Consider the following 20,851-nt stretch of genomic DNA (forward strand, 5'->3'; position numbering starts at 1 on the left):
TTTTGCAGAAGAGCTCTTATGCAAAAAGATTCTTGCACAAGAAGCCTGCAGTGTAGATGTAGCCCCCGTGTTTTAGCCACCTGGTCCTCTTTTCCCATCCTCCATCTTAAATCATCCCTGAGATGGAACAAGGCATCTCCCTGCAGGCTGAAGAGGAGATCATAATTTGTTGCACAACTACAAAATGACAGCACCACTCTCATGCCACAAACAAACTATTCAATCTACCGAGTGTATGCCAACTATAAATATCGGCCTTACTAGCCGTACTGCTGAGGGCAGCCACCCAGAAATCAGCAGCACCGACGCACGGCGCCAGCCCCGGCAGCTTTTAGAGTTTGAGGAGAAGAGGCTCAACCCAGTCTTCCGGTGATGCTGCTTCTGTAGCCCTAAAACGTGTCTCCCTTCACGTCCGCAGCTGGTTAGGACCAGGGCAGATTCTCGGGCGCAGGGTCAGAGGGCACATTCTTGGGCGCAGGGTCAGAGGGCAGATTCTCGGGCGCAGTGTCAGAGGGCAGATTCTCGGGCGCAGGGTCAGAGGGCACACTCAGGGGGTACGTCTACACTACAGCGCTAGTTCGAACTAACTTAGTTCGAATTAGTTAATTCGAACTAAGCTAGTTCGAACTAGCGCATCTAGAACTAAAAACTAGTTCGAACTAGCGTTTTGCTAGTTCGAACTAGCGCGTCCACACTGATTGGACGCAGGGGGGCATTTAAGGGCAGCTGAAACCGGTTCTGGCAGGGCATCAGGTCAGCAGTTGCTTTGTGTGGCTGCTGTCTGAGGCTATCTGAGGCTCGTGCTTAAAGGGACCCCCCTGGACAGCCGGTTCTCAGCTTTCCCTGCTTGCTTGCCAACCTCGCCGAGGGACAGCAAAGCATCGGTCTCTGTGCCCGTCTGTGTCGGTGCTTCCCTTCGGGGGGGACCGCCGCAGGTGGCAACATGGAGCCACGGCTCGCCCTGCACCTTCTGGTGCACGTTCTGGACTTGCTGCTGCAAGCCTGCCACCAATGGCTCGAGGCTGCCTGGCACCACCTGGGGAACGTCAGCCCCCTGCCTCTCCACCTGGCCGTCCTGGGGGCCGTGGAGGAGCCGCGGCGGCGCCCCGGCACCGGCGTGCCCCGCCGCATCTGGCGTCTGGACACCAGCAGCGACTGGTGGGACCGCATCGTCCTGGAGCACTGGGACGACCGACAGTGGACCCAGAACTTTAGGATGAGGAGGGACACCTTCCTGGAGCTCTGCGAGTGGCTCGCCCCTGCCCTGCAAAGAAGGGACACTCGCATGAGGCCCGCCATCCCCCTCCAGAAGCGGGTGGCCATCGCCCTCTGGAAGCTCTCCACGCCGGACAGCTACCGATCCGTCGGGAACCAGTTCGGCGTGGGGAGATCCACTGTCGGAGCAGTGCTCATGCAGGTACGGCGCTCGTCGGCCACCGAGCCGGGGGGGAGGGGGGCTGCGAGGAGGGGATGGGCCACCCCAGGGACAAAGGGGGGGGCGGGAGGAGGCGAAGGCGCCCCGCACCGGAGAGGTCGGGCTGTCCCGGCCGTACTACACGCCGCCAGGGGGGTTGCTTCCGGGAGTGGGGCGCGGGGCACTGCCAGGGCACGCACGCTCCCAGCCACCCGGGCGCCCCACTGATTGACGCTTTGCTGTGTCTCTCTCCGCAGGTGGTCAAGGCCATCAACCGGGTGCTGCTCCGCAGGGTGGTCCGCCTCGCCGACCCGGACGCCGTCATCCGGGGATTCGGCGCCCTCGGCTTCCCCAACTGCGGGGGGGCCATCGACGGGACGCACATCCCCATCCGTGCCCCGGAACACCAGGCGTCCCGGTACGTCAACAGAAAGGGGTACTTCTCCGTCATCCTGCAGGCCGTGTGTGACCACCGGGGACAGTTCACGGACATCAATGTGGGCTGGTCCGGCAAAGCACACGACGCACGGGTGTACCGGAACTCCTCCGTGTGCCAGCGGCTGCAGGACGGGACCTTCTTCCCCGACCGCCACATCAGGGTCGGGGACGTGGACATGCCCGTCTGCCTGGTGGGGGATGCCGCCTACCCACTGCAGCCGTGGCTCATGAAGCCCTACACGGGGCACCTCAATCCCTCCCGCCAGGCCTTCAATAACAGGCTGAGCAGGGCCCGCATCGTGGTGGAGGGGGCCTTCGGGCGACTGAAAGCCCGCTTTCGATGCCTCCTCACCCGTCTGGACCTGGCCGAGCACAACATCCCTCCCGTGGTGGCGGCATGTTGTGTGCTCCACAATTTGTGTGAGCGGAAGGGGGAGGCTTTCTTGCCAGCCTGGATGGCTGAGGCTGACCGCATGGCTGGACACTACGGTCAGCCCCGCACCGCCGCCGTCCGGGAAGCCCAGCGGGGGGCCATCCGGATCCGGGAAGCCCTGCGGGAGAGCTTCCAGGTGGAGGAGGAGGAGGACTGACCTCTCCCTGCATGCCCCACCGGGGCCTTCTTCCACCCTACCCCCCCCTTCCCCTTTCCCCTCCCTATCTACTGTACAATAAAGACACCTGGTTTTCAAACAAAAACGTCTGTTTATTTCAGAGAACTGGGGTGGGGGAGGGAGGAATGAAGGTGGGAGAAGGGAGGGGGAAACCTGGGACAAGGGAGCTGGAAGGGGAGGGGAGGGAAGGGAGGAAGGGAAAGGAAAGCTCAGGGGTGGGAGTCCGGCTGCCTCTCCCGTCTCGCCACACTGCGGGTCCGGGGGCGTCGGTGGGGAATGGTTGTGGAGGGGGGGGCAGAGAGGACAGGGGGTGTGGAGGAAGCAGGAGCGGAAGCAGGAGGAGCAGGGGGAGCAGGGGGAGCAAGAGGGGGAGAAAGAGGGGGAGCAGGGGGAGCAAGAGGGGGAGCAAGAGGGGGAGCAGGGGGAGGAGGAAATGGAAAGCGGTCCAGCAGGCTCTGGAGGTGGCCTCGCAGGGCACGGCCCTGCTCCTCCAGGGCCTCCAGACTCCTCTGGCGCAGCCTGAGGTCCTCCTGGACCCAGTGGTCCTGGAGACGGAGCTGTCGGTCCAGGAACCGGAGATGCCGCCTCTGGTAGTCCTCCTGGTTCCTGGCTGTCCTGCTTGCCCGGGCGCGGGCGGCTGCTGCAGGCGGTGTGGTGCGCCCTGCAGGCCCCGGTGCTGCAGCTGTGGTGCAAGAAGACCAGCGGTCAATTACCCCAGGGGCCCAGGTGTGTGAAACCCAGCTCCCCTCTGCAAGGCCAGGGCCCCTGCAGGATCCCCAGCTGCTGCTCCGTGGTGGGCAAGGCCCAGGCGCACGGTCCCGGGGCTCCCTCTCGCCTCAGCCCCCCGTACACATAAGGGGAACACGAGGGTACTCACAGGTGGACGCCTCCCCGGCCTCTGATGATGCAGGCGAGCGGCTCTGTGGGGTGCCTCGGGGGTCCCGGGTCCTGGGAAGGCTGGCGGCAGGCTCCTGGCTCTCAGAGCCCTCCTCCTCCTCCTCCGTCTCCAGGAGCGGTCCCTCTGCCCCGGGGTCAATCACGTCCCGGGGGGCAGGGACGGCATGAGGCCCCAGGATGCGGTCCAGGGCATGGAAGTGGGGGCAGGCCTCCGGGTCAGCCCCTGGCAGGCAGGCCCGGGAGTAGGACTGCCGCAAGTCCTTAATTTTGCAGCGCACCTGCTCCCGGCTGCGCTGGTGGCCCCTGGCGGCCAGACTGGCAGCCATGCGTCCATAGACGGCCGCGTTCCGGTGGCTAGTGCGGAGATCGTGGACATTGGAGGCTTCCCCCCAAACCTCGATGAGGTCCACGATCTCCGCACTTGACCAGGCGGGCGCCCGCCTTTTGCGCCCCCGGGCAGGCTCCCGGGAGCCGCCAGGCTGGTCGTGGGGAGCAGTGGAGGGCTGGGAACCCTCGGATGGCTGGCTCATTGTGTGGCAGGTGCAGGCTGTGCAGGCACGGGTGCTTGCAGCCTTGCAACTGGCACAAAGTGAGTAGCCAGCCCGTGGCCCTTTAAGGGCTCCGGGGCCGGGAGGGGGGCAATAGAGTTTCCCTGGTGTTGGCCAGAGTGGCCACCAGGGAAACCTGGGAAGCCTTAGCCTCCCACTAGTTCGAACTAAAGGGCTACACAGCCCTTAGTTCGAACTAGCTAGTTCGAACTAGGCGTTAGTCCTCGTAAAATGAGGTTTACCTAGTTCGAACTAAGCGCTCCGTTAGTTCGAATTAAGTTCGAACTAACGGAGCGCTAGTGTAGCGCCTAGGAAAGTTAGTTCGAACTAACGTCCGTTAGTTCGAACTAACTTTGTAGTGTAGACATACCCAGGGTCTTCTCAGGCTGAGATGAGGAAAAGGAATTTCAATGGCCAGCAGAAAGGAATCCGAGTGGAAGAATTTCCTCTCCCCCATTAGCTGCTGTAAGCAAGGCCACAGCCCAAATATAGAACGGGGTAGCGTGATAACAGGCGGGGGAATGCTATCGGAATGAGTTAGTGAGTGGAGATACCGAGCACAGAGGCAGCCAGCAAAGAATGACAAGAGGGTCGGGAATCTAGCCTGGCTAACTCACTGCAAGGCTTGGGCAAGACAACGTCGCTTCTCTACAACAACGTATATTTGTGTTGGACTGAGTCACACGGCCAGATTCAGCCCTCATTTGCATTGGAGTTGTTCCCAATTTACACCAGTGTAACTGAAAGCAAAATCGGGCAATCAGCGAGTGTGCTTAGAAAAATGACAGCTACATTTATTAAGAGCTAAACCCAGCTGCATGAGCAAGATGGATCAGGAATGCTGTGGCTCATTCCAGACCTCCATCCAGACGACTCTCCCAGGAGAATCCAGACAACATCCTCAGCTAAAGAAACACAAGACAGGGCTACTGCGCATCCCCTGAGGCCAGGTCTGTTACCGGGCAAATCCAGAGAGATTTAGAAAATAACCCCTTTGTGAGTGCCACAGAAACGAGAGTTTAGGCCTAAATTTTCAGAAAGTTCTGAATAAGTCTCCACCTCTAAGGTTATCAACTAAAATGAGGAGGTGCAGAATTTGAAAAGCAGCGGCTCACTGCATACAATATAGTAAACAATTGTAGAAAGAGGTTATTGGTCCTGTCTAGGATATGGAAAGAATCATACAGGACAGGAAGGGACCTTGAGAGGTCATCATGTCCAGTCCCCTGCCCTCTCAGCTAGACCATCCCTGACAGGTATTTATCTAACCTGCTCTTTAAAATCTCCAATGACCAAGATTCCACAACCTCCCTAGGCAATTTCTTCCAGTGCTTCACCACCCTGACAGAAAGTTTTTCCTAATGTCCAAACTAAACCTCCCCTGCAATTTAAGATAATTGTTTCTTGTCCTGTCATCAGAGGTTAAGAAGAATAATTTTTCTCCCTTCTGCTTGAAACACCCGTTTAGGTACTTGAAACCTGTTACCATGTCCCCTCTCAGTCTTCTCTTTTCCAGACTAAACAAACCCAATTCTTTCAGCTTTCCCTCATAGCTCATGTTTTCTAGACCTTTCATCATTTTTGTTGCTCTTCTCAGGACCTTCTCTAATTTGTTCACATCTTTCTGGAAATGTGGTGCCCAGAATTAGACACAATGCTTCAGATGAGTCCTAATCGGTGCAGAGTAGAGTAGAAGAATGACTTCTCCTGTCTTGCTTACAACACTCCTATTAATACATCCCAGAATTATTTGTGCTTTTTTTTCTTTCTTTTTGCTACAGTGTCAAACTGTTGGCTCATATTTAACTTGTGGTCCACTCCCTTCTGCAGTACTTCTTCCTAGACAGACATTTCCCATTTTACATGTGTGCAACTGATTGTGCCTTCCTAAGTGGAGTACTTGGCATTTGTCCTTGTTGAATTTCATCCTATTTACTGCAGGGAAGGATATACAGATAAACTTTAAAGGGCTAATCTTGTAGGCCCTCATTCGATCTTTCCACATCCAGCAAAATTCTTTCCATCCTCAAATATCTTCCCTTCATTGATATTGGGAATCTCCCAAATGTTTCTAGTGGGAAACTGCGTCCTTAAAGGCCCTTTTCCCCTCTTTAATAGGCTGATGGGAGCAAACAGATTGGTGCTTCCCTATCATATGTACTAGTGCTCATTTGGACCTGCTGGAGAAGGGCGCAGGAATCTAGCAAAGGTGGGGCTGTCGGGGGAATGAATATAAACAGCAAGGCCATGTTTGGAAGGCTGCCTTTGCCCAGTAATGAATCAGATGAAAGGCAGATCCCTAGGAAACGGGTAAGTAAACAGATTAAAAGGGAAAAAAACCCACTTTTTTTCCTTCTGACAGAAAGAATGTTTTCACTCCATTGTCAGCCTGGCAATGTAGCTAGTTTGACTCTCCAAACTACCCTTCCTGGCTGCCCTGCCATGTCCAATCAATAACCCTCAACGCCATTTCTGAATACCAAGGCTGTGTCTACACTGGCATGAATTTCCGGAAATGCTTAAAACAGAATAGTTTTCGTTATAAGTATTTCCAGAAAAGGAGCGTCTACATTGGCAGGCTGCTTTTCCGGAAAAGCCCTTTTTCCGGAAAAGCGTCTGTGGCCAATGTAGACGCGCTTTTCCGGAAAAGAGCCCCGAGCGTCATTTTCGCGATCGGGGCTTTTTTCCGGAAAAGACTACTGGGCTGTCTACACTGGCCCTTTTCCGGAACAGTGTTCCGGAATAAGGACTTATGCCCGAGCGGGAGCAGAATAGTTTTTCCGGAATAGCGGCTGATTTTGTACAGTAGAGCATCGTTGCTTTTCCAGAAATTCAAGGGCCAGTGTAGACAGCTCGCAGCTTATTCCGGAAAAGTGGCTAATTTTCCGGAATAAGTGGCCCAGTGTAGACACAGCCCATGCCTATAACAATGGCAATTGCTCTGCGGATGCTATGCAGGGAGATCAATGACTGGCATTAATTGACATTAGAGGCAGCATCTGAATGGGGCAGACTAAACATCCTGGGGTGTTTTATTCCGAATGTTTATGTGCATTGCCTTTCCCCTGCCTCACTCCGGCTCTGGTCTTCATCCCTGATTGCAGCTAGATGGGGGCTCGGGAATTTGTTATAACCGATGGGATTTACTGCACAGGGAAGAAGATTCCAGCCAGATACTGGGCAGTTTGACAAGGCTAACAGGTTGAGTGCGTACAGGGCTACTTGGTGCTCTGGGTTGGCCATGATCGTATTCATACCACAGAGTTGCATTTACATGGGTTTTATTCCTTATTTAAATAAAAACAATAGGGCCAAACAGTTCAAACCTGGGACACACCAGGAGGGAGTCAGGCCTGTGATCTTGTTCTATAATCTCCTTTCTAGCCACTTCGAACCCCATTAACTGCTGCAGAATCAGGCCTTGTATATTGGAGAGGTCCCAGAAACAAGAACAAACCAGGGACTGCTTGGCTTGGCGAGCCACACCCATGTGGACCAGTGACTTCACTGGCATTGCACAGGGCAGACACTTGCTGCTTCGACACCATGGGTTGGGCACGCGAGAGATGCCTAAGAAATCCAGCGGGATGGGATGAAAGTAGGGATGTAAAATCCCATTTAGTTGGTTAAGCAGATAACAGGAATGTTTAACCAGTTAAAGGAAGGGCAAGGAGGCCACCCAAGCCCAGCTGGTCTGGAGTAGCCTGCCTGCCCGCCGCGTCTGGGCTGGAGAGCCCCCTAACCCCCACCACAGAAGTTGCTGCAGCCCCAACTTGTTAACTGGGACTGGTAAGCATCACTATTAAGTGTTTCTATCACTATTAAGTGTTTCTATCACTATTAAGTGTGACATCTTCCACGTCCCCGGATGAAAGTAACTCAACCCTCTGGCTTTAAGTCCACCAGCCATTCAGCAGTAATCTCATTTCTTTTTATTTGGGGCCTTTTGTTTCGCTCTTTGCACAGGGGTAGTTTGTTGCTGCGCAGCTCAGCATGTCCGTATAATACAAAAGCTCTTCAGCAAAACACACTGCCCTAACTCTGGCGGCTCATAAATCCCAGCTGAGCCGTGAAACTTTGGTGGGGTGGGCCCCAGCCTGCGCCAGAGAGCTGCCAAGGAGGTTTGGGTGGAAGAACTGTCCCTGTGCACTAGGGATGTGAACGGGTCACCAGTCAACCGGTGCCCTGGAGCAGTCCCCCACCCAGCAGCCTGCCACGAGTGGAGGGCTGCTCCAGCCCGGCCAAGCCCCCGTGCAGGGCTGCCAGCTCCCAGCAGGCTGGGAGCCAGTAGCCCTAGATGGGCCTGGGAACTGGGAGCCAGGAACCCCGCAGGCTGAGGGCTGCTCCAGCCAGCTTGGAACAGTCCCCCACCTGGAATCCCACTTACTCAACTAACCAGTTAAACGTTAGGTTAACCTAACCTTTGACCGGTTTACTGACTAAACGGGATTTTACATCCCTAGTGTGCACCAAGGAAGTGTTTTGGGCGCTAGCCTAAATAATTTCATTGGATTTTGTTCTGGGGCCGCGCTCTGCAGTGAGTGAAGAGCTTGAGACTTGGCTAATGAACAGGGAATGGTACAGGTGCCTTGTGTGTGGGCTGGCCTGACAGCGTGGTTCCCCTTTGCAGTGGAGGGAAATCATGCAGCTGAATTCTCTGTGCATGGCTGTGGAAATACAGCCCTGGGGGTCTGAGTGAAACTGAAAATAACCTGAATGCACAGCCTGCCCTGGCTCCCTCAGGATGGGCCAGACGTGACCTAATAGGGCTTTTTTGCTTCTCTAACTTTGCTGATTCTCTGGCCAAAAGCAGGCGTGTCAGAAGGAAAGCAGAACTAGCTGAGTGACGCCCCCCCCCCCCCCCTGCAACCATCCTGCTGCTGCAGCAGCGAAGCCAAAGGTGCAGAACAGAGCTGGGCTAGGCAAGCTTTTGGTTCTTGGACTTCCCGCTGCACAGTTCAGCTTGGGTGGTATTTTAACCACAGTTTTGCATTGAATATTTCCCAGTAATTGCGCTTAAAGATGGTGTGAAAACCCAGAGCTAGCGGCTTGTCCTTGCAGGCATGTCGGGCCTAATGGTTTTCAGGGGCTGCGCTTGTCCCCCATTGTCACAAACCAGGCGTGTCACTGGATCAGGCATTTACAGGGATTTTGCCAGGTGAAAACCCCACATGTCAGTGCATGAATGTAGCTGCAAGGGGACCACACGGTCCTCTGCAAAACCCTGGAGTGTGGAGTGTCTGGGACAAGGTGGAGAACAGGACTCAGCCAAACTTAACCGTGCGAATCCGGTGAAATTCAGCCGGTCTCCCAGATGGGGAGTGGACGGGATGCGAGGGGGCTTTGCAGAGCGTTGCTAGTGTGTAGAAAAGGGAGGCATGCGGGCGAGTTTGGGGGATGAGAGATGACTCAGACCCAAGACCACATCATCACTGTGGGTGTGTCTAGACTACATGCCTCCATCGACGGAAGCATGTAGATTAGACAGATCGGCAAAGGGAAATGAAGCCGCGATTTAAATAATCGCGGCTTCATTTAGATTTAAATGGCTGCCTCGCTCTGCCGATCAGCTGTTTGTCGGCAGATCGGGGCAGTCTGGACGCGCCGCGGTCAACAAGGAAGCCTTTGTCAATCGGCGCAGGTATGCCTCGTGAAACCAGGTTTACCTGCGCCGATCGACAAAGGCTTCCTTACTGCACCGATCTGCCGACTGCACCGATCTGCCGACAAACAGCTGACCAGCTGTTTGTCGGCTCAGCGCGGCAGCCATTTAAATTTAAATGAAGTGGCGATTATTTAAATCGCCGCTTCATTTCCCTTTTTCGAATAAACTAATCTACATGCCTCCGTCGATGGAGGCATATAGTTTAGACGTATCCTGTGGCTCTGAGTGGCTTGGCCAGCAGCGAGGACTCCCAGCTGAATTGCCGGGTTAACGGAGCAAGCCCTCTGAGCTGATCCAGTTGTGAACCCACTTCTTCTGGCCAAGCTGCTCAGAGTCACCCAGGGTCTCGCAATGTCCTGCATCGGAAGTGGGATCCCCACAGCAGCTGGTGAATTTGCATGGTTGTCTTCCCATACCGCCACTGTGTGGAGAACACACGGATGGTTTGCATTTCTACCTGGAACAGCTGGTTCCCTGAATTGCTCCCTGAACTCCTGCCAGGGACACAAACACTGGGAGAGATTTTATCCATTCAAACCCCACATTCATGTGAGCTATGGGGTGGGCCAAATCAAATCAGACCCATGCACTGAAAATAACCCTTCCCCACCCCTCCAGATGCAGCTGTGCTGAATGGCTATTCCCCACCGCTGCTCTGGCATCAAAGAGGAAGCAGCGATCTTATCAGTCAGGCTGGGGTTTTCTGATCTAAACAGCAGCTGTGGGTTGGGGAAAGAAAACACTTACTCAGATTTAACCTCTTGAGACCCTTGCATATTTTAATGCTCACACTCAGGGCCCCCACCCTAGAGGAGCAGCATGGAAAATGTTGCGGAACGTGTGTGAAGTCAAAGCAATCCCTGGTTTAGTTTCTCTCCTAGCTCCCACAGGACACGCTGCTATTTAAGAGCGAGTGGAATAGCCTTAGCCAAGGACGAGCCCTGGCTCCTATGAGAAAATAGCGCGATACAGAACTGTTGGTGGCCGCATACATTCAGACAGCTATAGAACAAAATGCACTTTTTAAATGCAGGGTCTGATTCTCTGTAGCTCCCCCAGGCCTGCTGACAGGGGAGGGCAAAAGGGTAGTTGCCCCAGGACCCAGCCATTCAAAGGGGTCTGAGGCTCAGTGGTCAGATCCCTAAGCCCTTTAAATTGCCTCTGGATGGCCGCTTGGCCCTGCTCTGAGGTGGGGGGGGGGCAGTGCTGCAGTCCGGATGGTGCTATTGATTGGCAGCTCCAGCGCCGCTCCTTCCACTTGAGGCCCGCTCCTTCTAGGGCTCAGAGCTGCCCCCCACCTTGTCCTGGGGCCTGTGGAAGCTGTCAGCCCCCCTGAACACCCCCTGTCTTCCCAGTCCTTTGGTGCTTAGCACATGGATGTCTGATATAGTCAACACACAAATCCACATACAGAACAGTGAATATATGTGCACAATATGTACATGCTTGTGCAACCAGAACTTACACATATCTATCTATCCATCCCCATACACCCTATCTGTCTCTCATCTATCTATATATCAATTAGGGCTGTCAAGCTATTAAAAATTAATCATGATTAATTACGCAATTAACACATTTAATCACGATTAATTGCACATTTAATCACATGCACTGCCCCTTTGAAATGCTGCGACGGCGTTTCAAAGAGGCAGCACTGTGGAAGCCCGGGATCATCTGGAGTCCTCAGTGCAGCTGCCCCTGCAGCTGCCCCTTTGAAACACAGTGGCAGCGTTTCAAAGGGGCAACACTGTGGGAGCCCAGAATCAGCTGGAGTCCCCAGCTGACCCCGGCTTGGTGCAGCGCTGCCCTTTGGAAAGGCCACCCTGGTGTTTCCAAGGTGCAGCACCGCGGAAGCCCGGGGTCAGCTGGAGACCTCAGCTGACCCCAGGCTCCATGTAGCGCTGTTCCTTTGAAGCACCACGACAATGCTTCTAAGGGGCTGTGCAAGGCGGAGCCCGGGATCATCTGGGTACTCCATCTGATCCCGGGCTCCACATTGTGCTGCCCCTTTGATGCGCCATCCTTACACCTCAAAGGGGCAGTGCATTAGGAACCAGGGATAAGCTGGAGTGCCCAGCTGATCCCCGGCTCCATGTTGCACTGCTCCTTTGAAGCACCGGACTGGAGCTTCAAAGGGGCAGTGTACCACGGACTGGTTACCTTTGAAGGGTCGGACCGGTGCTTCAAAGGGGCAGTGCTGCACAGAGCCCGGGGTCAGCTGGGGACTCCAGCTGATCCCACACTCCTAATGAATTGCCCCTTTGAAGTGCCAGAGCAACGCTTCAAAGGGGCAGCGCAGCATTAATGCCTGCGATTAACACATTAAAATAATTAACTTCCCTGCGTTAATAACAGGCATTAACGCACATCAATTGACAGCCCTACTATATATACATCCATCCCCATACACCCTGTCTGTCTGTCTAATCTATTTATCTATTTATCCATCACCATACACTCTATCTAATCTATCTATCCATCATGGGAAAGCCTGAAAGTTGACGGAAGTTGAGATGCTTTTCCAATCTGTCCAAACCACACTGGTCTAGCAATCAGACTGGCAAATCAGAATGGCGGGACTATGAATCTTTCGTTTCTTTGAATGAGGCGGCATCACTGCAAGGAAGGGCCAGGGTATTGCCATGGGTTGGCTCTGCTCCTCCACAAATCTTGGGGGACCCGAAGGGATGTGAAAATGAAACTTATATCCGCTCTTCTGGCCTCTCTTCCCAGGCAAGCTTAGAAGAGCTGAAAACTGAGCATCAGTTAGGTCAGCTCTCCTTTTCTCCAACCCAGGCAGCCTCGCCTGATGTTTAGCCATGTTGAGGCCCTTTTCAGAGACACTGTAATCCCTGGATCCAAAGGCGTTCTCTGAAACGCGTTTCTCCTTTACAGAAAGAGCCAGGCGTTCCTGGGGGCGTGAGCATGCTGTGCGCTGGGGTAACATGCAGGTCAGTGTGAATGAACGCTAAACAGGGCAGTGCTAGAGACTTCTCTGACCAGGGAGCTGCGGCCTGCCTGGAGCAGTCCGCAGGAATAATGACAATGGAGAAGTCTAAGGACTCTGGTCACGTCTACACCATGCAAACTGAACAGACGTAGCTACAGTACCGCAGCGAAGCCGACCTAACCCATAAATACAGGCACAGCTACAGAGATGGAAAGGATTTTTTCGATCCCTGCAGGAGCCCCGCCTCCCCAACACATGGTATGTAAGTCAACAGCTTCATTCTTCAATCCACCTAGCTGCAGCACCACCAAAGGGGCTCACACAGCTGCAACACACTGGGGTGTGGCATCTTCACAGCCCTGGGCCCTGTCACTACGTTGACCTAAATGTTAAGTGTAGAGCAGACCTGAATCATATTTGTACAGAGCTTAAATCATAATTCTGCCCATTCCAAAGCCCCTGCACATAGCCAGAGCAGGGCCTCTCATGCCAAGTCCCAGGTACCTCAAAACTGATTCCCATTGTGAGGCTGAGATGTTCTTGATGCAGAGAAACTCATCTCCCAGGGGTGTCCAAACGCTGCAGGGCTGCAGGCAGGCAGGCCTGGTGTTTGACTTCGCTGGACGTGGAATTTGTATTTCTTATACAGCAAAGTTGTCATGTGCCAGGAAGCTGCATGTGCATGTTATGCTAATGAGTCCTCTCATTGCCAGGCACTATGTCAGCCCAGCAAGGTGCTCTAAGGAGCCCCAAATAAACCCAGTGCTCTTTAACAGGCCCGGAAATCAGTCTCCCGGGACATGGGACATGCCGATAGAAACAGATTAGCCTGGGGGAAACTAGCACCCCTAACGCACTGCCCTGAGGCTGTATGCAGAACCCTGTGGCTGTCGGGGAGTTGTGTGTGAGTGGATCCCGGGCAGCATTAGGGATGTGAATGGGTAACGGATTAACTGGTTACCTGGTGAGCATTACCCTTAACCAGTAATGGTTAACCGGTTCCCTGAGGGCAGCCCCCTACCCGAGGGCTGCTCCAGCCCTGCAGGGCACCCACATAGGGACACCAGCCAGCAACTTGCTCTGCGTGGCCGGGGCTGGGAGCCGAGAGCCAGCAGACCAGCCCCACGTGGGACTAGGCACGGGAGCCATGTGGACTTAGGGGCTTCTCCACCTGGGCTGGAGCAGTTCCCCACCCATTTAACTGGCCAACTGATGAATTGGGATTTGACTCCCTCGGCAGCATGGAGCCGTTGCTTTGCTCTCCAGCGTGATAAAGAGAAATACCCAAAACAGTGGGCGGGGAAGGACGGTCCCTCCCGTGAGCCCGGGGACATGCCGATGCAGGCCCACCCGTGCACCTAGCTCCAGCCTGGGTCCCCAGTCACAAGCATTGAGCTTCTTCGCCCCCATGTAAGAAAAGCCTCAATCGCAGCACCTGCCAATGTCCTGCGCAATGACTCCGTGTCCCCTTCCCTTGTGTCCCCGGGCCTGTGTCCCTTGCAAGCTGGTTTTCAGTCTGCAGACCGGCTTGGCTTTCCCATGTCTTTTCTTGTCCTCACACCCCCTCCAGAGACTCCTCGGTTCGAGGCAGCCCAGCTCTGCAGGGGAGGTGGACGAGGCTCCGTGGTGAACTGGACAGAATGGGTGCTCCTCCCGTAGAAGCCCTGACTGCCCGGAGGGGTCTCTCTTTGGGGCCATGGCTCCCACTCCGCCTGGTGCGCTATTTCCCCCCCCAGTTTGATCGGTGCATTCTCCCCCCACACACACACACACTCAGGCTCCTTTTCAGCCCGTCCTTCGCAGAGCAGGAACAGCCGAATGGCTGCAGTGGGGTCCAGATTCCAGTCCCGCGTCCGCCCCTCCCCGCTGCAGGCTGCTCGGAGCCCTATAAGGCCCACGGGAGGCCTAACCGCCAAGCTGAGCTATTTATACTCCTGGCCCGGCCCCGCCCACTGACACATCACGGATCCGGGATCTGTTTTCCAGCCCAGCCCCAGTTGCCACCAGGCCTTTCTCGGAGCTGCCCAGCCTCTTGGTGGGCGTGGAGCGGCTGTTTTGATTCATCCGCGAGGCAGGCGACGTTCTGTGGGGGCCTCTCAAACAGTCGCCCTCCCCAGTAGAAAAGACAAGACCCTGCAGTCAAAGAAATGGGCCAGGTGCCTCCTCAGGACTGTCAGAAGTTCTGAAAAATAGTCCCCACCACACCCGTGTGGCCCGATTCCACCGAAAGCATCCGTTTGGGCAGGCCGGTCTGTGTTGGGTGCCTGTTTCCTTCCCCCTACCCAGAGCCGCCCTGACAGGGACAAAGGGGGCACTGGGCAGCATGGGTCGAGCACTACCGCTCGAGGGCAGAGTTTGAACAGAGCTCAGCAGCAGGTCACACGTGTTGAGGGCCAGGGGCTGAGCTTTTCAAAATCTGACCCTCGAAAAGCAGGATCTTGTCATTTCGAAGGACAAGCCCGCTTGTTGCTGGTGGGGAGGAAGCCGCCGCGGTTCTCCTGCGCCGTGACAAGACACGCTCTCCTGTCCCAGGTGAGTCACCCAATCAGTGGCTTTTCTAACTCAGCGAGGACCCCTGCGGCTGTAGGGACTGGCCCCAAAGGAATCCAGCGCCTGATTTGTTTGGATGAGGAAATGGGTGCAATCTGTCTCGCCTCTCTTGGCAAGCGGCCCAGCTCTGACCCCAAGCTGCCCTCCCAGATGGCCTGAGGGTAGGCAGGCAGCACTAATAGCCGCTCTGGGGAGGCGAGCTGCAAATATGGGCACACAGCCCCTCTGCCACCCAGCTCCTTGGGCACCAGCGTTCCCCTTTGTGACAGGGACATTAGGGCGACACGGTGCTTTGGCCGGGAATCACAGCTTCTCCTAGGCAGCGTTCTTCTCGGTGGCTGCGTCATTTGTGATCGGCTTGCTTGTTTTTAACATTGCTCCCGGGGGCTGATCCAACTCCTGCCACAGGCACTGTAAAGATCCTCACGGCAGTGGGAGCTCGATCAGGCCGTAGGGGTGTGGAGTGTGTGTGTGTGTATGTCTCTGTGTGTTTGTGTCTGCCTGTGTGTGTGTGTGTGTGTGCACGCAGGCATGTTCCCTGGGTGTGGCTGCTTTTTAGTACTGCGTGTTCTCTCCCGGACTCTAAGGCGGACAAGACAGACATGCTTGATGCTCAGCTCTCCAGACCACATTCAGCTGCCAACAAGACACAGAGGAACCCCCGCTGGTTTTCTCTGTGCTCCTATGATAAGGACAGTCCCACAACAGGGCACTGGCTTTAATCTGCCCTCCTGCCACATGTAGTCCCAGGGGTCTTGCTTGCACTCAGTGTCATTCCTTCCTTCCATAACTTCTCAAGACGTAATTTGCAGCACTAGATGCCACAACCAGGCATCCTTCACCTATTAAAACTGACTTCTCTTCTGCGTCCTGCGGCTTCTCCAAGGCGCCGCTTTCTTCTGAACTAAATCCACCTGCCCATCCTTCTTTGGCAAACCCCCCTGGGAAGAGGCTATTCCTCCTCTCCTCTGTCCCTGCCGGTTTATTAAGCAAATTTGTCCCCCCCATAATAAAACAAACTCCGAAATCTTTGCATGCTTCACCCCTGGCTACTGAAATCACAAGGGAGCAGGAAAGAGCATCACACTTGCTTAACGAATAGCTGCAGTTAAAGGTTGAGAATGGAATTGTTCAGAAACACGAAATGAACAAAAGGAGCCCCAGCAGCATCCCAACTAGCCCTCTGTTGAAGGTGAATTCTGGAAAGCACTGAGCATGAGTTGTGGGACTCTGGGACTGGTCTGTGACTATTCGTTGCTGGTTTTCTACAACCACAAGTGGGAGTTTTCCAACTGTAAACTCTCCAGGACAGCAATAGGTATCATGATGATTGTGTCACAGCTGTTGGCGCTTTGCAAACAACACACAATAATTGTTACTCAATAGATGAAGAAGTACTTAGCCCATGAGTAATCCTGTGGGCATTCACAGGGCTCCTGACACAAAAGGCATGTTTCAGCATATGCAAAGAGACAGAATCTGATTTGTCATAAATATTATAAATTCTAAGATCATGATCAGTTATCAATTTACGAAGCGTGTTAATCTTGGTTCTCCTAGCACACGCCTTGAGCTGAATCCCACTTCCTTTACTCAAAGGAGTAGAACCATCGGTTTTAATAGGGCTACTCAAACGAGTGACCCAAAATTGGGCCCTGCAACCCGATATTTTTGCCAGTAGTCTTTCATACAAGCAAGCTGCGGTAGAAACTGCTGAAGAACCTCAGCCCTGTAGATGGGTAACTACACAGCTACACAACTTCTGAAAACAGAAACCTGCCTGGCCAAAACCTTCCCTCCCCGCATTCCTGGGGCAAACCTGTCAACTACACAACCATGAGACATCCCTAGATGTTGTAAACACTGCCAGTTAACCCCAGCCTCAGAACCATACAGCCTTGGGGACCACTCACTAGGGGATAACTGATGAATGATTAGTGCAGGGCAAAGGATGGGAGAGTGATATTCTTTAATACCCAATCAGCTCTTCTGTGAAAAAATCATAGTTCTTGCCTTGCGAATCGTTCAAAGCTGGCCCCATGGGCCAGCAGAAGCATCCAGAAAGAGTAAAGGCTGACACCAGTGTGAAAATTTCTCTGTTGACTGCAAAGCTATTTTTCCATTGTATGCAGGGGAAAGTGGCCTGGAAAAATACACCCAATTCTTCCAGGGGATTCCCTGTGATCTGTCAGTGGTAGTCATAATGCTCATTACAGGATCACCTTTGACACAGCTAACACAGCAGCAGAGTGCTAGAGAGGGCTGTCAGTGTTGTGCTAGTTAAAACATAACGATTATTGCTGTCCATCCCACCCTCGCTCTCAGGCACTTCAAGTCAGGGACTCCCATGGATTTTGCTGTCCTGCCCACGCTCCAGACCAGGACTCTATGCATGACTTCTCCTCCACAAAGGAGCTTCATGCGGCTCAGTGGTGTTTGTGCACTAAGCCGCACCCTTGCCCCCAGGCCTCCTTCAACTCTTACTCTTGCAGCTTGTTCTGGGCACGAGGACAGAGTTGTGCAAACTCTACTGTGTGATGAAAGGTCGTGCATTTTTTAAAGTCCTTGCAAGGCTGTGTTTTCCATGAAACAGCCCTTCAGTATTACCCTCGGGCTTTAACGCTTAAGTGGGGGGCGGGGGTATCCCATGCGGAAATCCACACTGAGTTATTCGGTCTGGATTTCAAAACGTTCTTCCCATTTTTTACAGAACAACTTTGAGCTGCAGAAAGTCTCACCTCTGTCCCTCTCTCAACTGATTCCAACTCAGGAGCTGAGTCTGAAACTGATGTGAGTTCTGCCTTCAATGGAAGCAGGATTGGGTGTTTTGGACTGGTTTATTTATTTTGCATGAGGAATCTCCAATGATCACAACCAAGAGCACACAATAAAGAGCAGGCTGTCATGGTGCCAGTCCTCCAGGAATCAGGACCTGGCCATTTCCCTGCTGCTTTGAAATACCTGCCAGAGATGGTATGCCTGAGCTTCCCCTTTCACTCCCCTCCCGTCCCATGGTTTGTTTCCACCCTCCGTTTTTCGCTGCTGGCGCTAACCCTCTATGCAGGCCCAGGACTCAGAGCTTCCGATAAGAGTATTTATAAATCTGTTTAGGCGGCTGACGTGACCTAGTATCTTTGAGTGTTTCAGCCTCCATGATATAACTATAAATGCTTAAGTGGTGAATCAGAGAACTCTATCCGTCCCGCTACTTGCTAGATTCCTCAGAACCCGCCTGACTAGATCTCCTTTCAAACTACACTAGTAAGAAGTGCTGTGGATATTATGGGGTTTTTCTTCCCCCTTTCCCTGTGAGCTGCAGTGGATGTTTCTCTATTTATCCCTCACACCATCTATTATTAACCCAGATGCTTCTAACTATCCTTATCTCATTAACTGTCCCATATGGTTTCTCTTCGGCTTCCCCAGCTCTGCAAAGCGAAGCTAAACCCCAACACATAGAGGAAGAGGAGGTGGGAGCCACTGGCTGCATTTGTTTTGTTTGTTTGCCTGTTTAATATTAAAAGATTAAAGGCGAGTTCAGCTCTTAGGGGAGCAGCGGCTGAGTCTCCATTAGAGTGAAACTGAATGACTGGAATGCCTAGGATCTGAAGGAATCTGTAACATGCGCTGGATCATATTGAATTTTACAATGTGGCAAAAGCTGATCCAAGGCTTCGGAAAAGGGGGTGTGGATGAATTCAATGTGCACTGCATTTTCTGTCTAATGTCTCTACTATGTCCACCGGGAGTATGATGTTAAACATCACTCTGGAGTTATATTATTCCATGGTATTGCTGCAGGATGCATATTATAAACCCACGCAAGCCCCACTGTGTCTGGTCACACTAAGGACCTCATCCCTGCTAGTCTGCAATGACCGATTTAAACTGTCCCCCTCCAGCTCCTAGTACACTTTTATTCCTCCTTTAGTTAAACAGCTGTCTCTGCTAGGTATCCAAACTCTGTTGGTCTTTTGCAGGAGGGTGTTTGAGGCTAGTCTGAGCTTCTTTATGCAATTTCCTGTATTCATTTTCTCTGAAGTGCAATAAATTATCACGTTAAACTTTCTGTCTTATGTGCTGTTCAGCTCCCTATGTATGGCACACTTAGAATTATAGAATCATAGAACTTCAATGCTGGATGGATCTAGGGGAGCTGTGTGAGCTAAGCCACCATCATTCTAACCCGCTGTGGTGGTACCGTTAGCACTGAAAATGCACATTGACGGTGCCTGGGAAGTCTCTTACCTGATAGATCATGACTTTGAAGTTCCTTCGCTTCAACAGCTCGGCCTCATTGACCTCCAACTTCTTGATCTGCCCAGCTTGCTTCTCCAGGTTCTGCCGGACGGTTTTCACGTTGACGCTCACCTTGCGGACTTTTTCCAACATCTTGTTCACGGTGTTGCTGGTGGTGGTGTGTGATTTGGTGAGCTTGGTGAGTTCCCCCTGGATGCTGGCCACTGCGCTGTCCATCTCTTGCTGCCTTTCCTCCAGCTGAGTCTGGGTCAGCTGGATTTGATCCACCGCCCCGATGATCTTGTCCAGAAGGGTGAGTACCATCACACCATTGATCTGGTCAGATTTAATTGGATCTTCAGCTGCTGGCTCCTCGGAGGTCTCGGAGGGAGCTGGCTGCTCAATAATTTGCAGAGGAGTGTCCGCCATGATTGATTGGGAGTCCCGACGAGCAGAGCCTGGAGAAGCGGTTGCTGCAGGGAGCAGAGTGAGACGAAAAAACTGAACCCGAGCCCTAACTCAACTCTGCTGGGAGGCAAGCCAGAAATGCAGAGCACAGAGCCCGGCTCTGTGTGTGTGTGTGTGTGTGTGTATGTGCGTGCTTAAATTCAAATGGCACGGCACTGCAAAGCTGTCCAGGGAAACTGCCCTGCAAATTTTTCCAGGCTTGCAGGCCATTGGCTGACTCCACCTTAGCTATATAAAAGGAGCCACTGCCAAATGCCTGATGACCCACCCTTTTTGAAATGATTAAAATAGTTGGAGCGGAGGGGAGACGGTGGCGTTTGCATGCGAGCACAGGCACAACTCCCGGAGGAATGCAAAGCTCTAAAACTCCCGGCAGCCTCTTCTTTCCCATACGTTCAAAGGCATTCTGTGCAAAACTCCAAGGAATCTGTCCAAGAGGAAAAAACAAAACCCCGCTGTAAGCTGCCCGGGAAGCTGTGAGACAGAAACCAGCTCCTTCTGGGCACAGCTGTGTACATGAAAGGACGGCTGAAACAACTGCACACAGAAGTCCAGGAGCTTAGCTGGAAAATTCAAACCTCTTTGTCTCCAAATTCAAATCCCTTTGTCAAGCGGGTTGTCAATACAGGCAGTCCCCGGGTTACATGCATCCGACTTACATCGGATCCCTACTTAAAAACGGGGTGAGGCAACCCCGCACTAGCTACTTACCCCCAGCAGACCAGGGAGATGCGAAGCTAGCGCCCCCTCCCCCCAGCAGACTAGGGGGACGCGGAGCGGCTTTTCTCAGCAGACACCTCAGCTTGAGAATAAAGGACTGAGGGAAGTGAGGTGCAGGAGAATAAAACTGAGCTCTGGAGAAATGTTTGGCTAGAGTTTCCCCTACAATATGTACCAGTTCCGACTTACATACAAATTCAACTTAAGAACAAACCTACAGTCCCTATCTTGTACGTAACCCGGGGACTGCCTGTATTCTAAAGAGTGGCTTACACTCCCTCATGACTATTCATGGCATGTCCCTTTTGGATCATTCATGAGACTGAATTGCACACTCCTGACTGTATA

At 53.3% G+C, this 20,851-nt stretch overlaps 1 protein-coding gene and 1 long non-coding RNA gene across 2 annotated transcripts in view; one reads left to right on the forward strand and one right to left on the reverse strand.

Annotated features, from left to right (window-relative positions):
• The window catches only part of CAVIN1 (caveolae associated protein 1), a 37,052-nt gene extending 17,038 nt beyond the window's left edge, over window positions 1-20,014 (reverse strand). Inside the window, exon 1 of the mRNA XM_006113120.5 lies at window positions 19,325-20,014. Within this exon, the coding sequence (XP_006113182.1) occupies window positions 19,325-19,744 (420 nt within the window). The 5' untranslated portion in view covers window positions 19,745-20,014. The remainder of the gene's footprint in view (window positions 1-19,324) is intronic.
• On the forward strand, window positions 14,501-19,928 carry LOC142821009 (uncharacterized). Its single transcript, XR_012898056.2, has 2 exons — window positions 14,501-15,058; window positions 17,787-19,928. It is a non-coding gene; the product is annotated as an uncharacterized LOC142821009 (long non-coding RNA).
• Window positions 20,015-20,851: the final 837 nt, after the last annotated feature.

This window comes from Pelodiscus sinensis, chromosome 29 (genome assembly GCF_052426305.1).
Source record: "Pelodiscus sinensis isolate ZL-2025 chromosome 29, ASM5242630v1, whole genome shotgun sequence".
In the NCBI taxonomy this organism is placed as follows: domain Eukaryota; kingdom Metazoa; phylum Chordata; order Testudines; family Trionychidae; genus Pelodiscus; species Pelodiscus sinensis.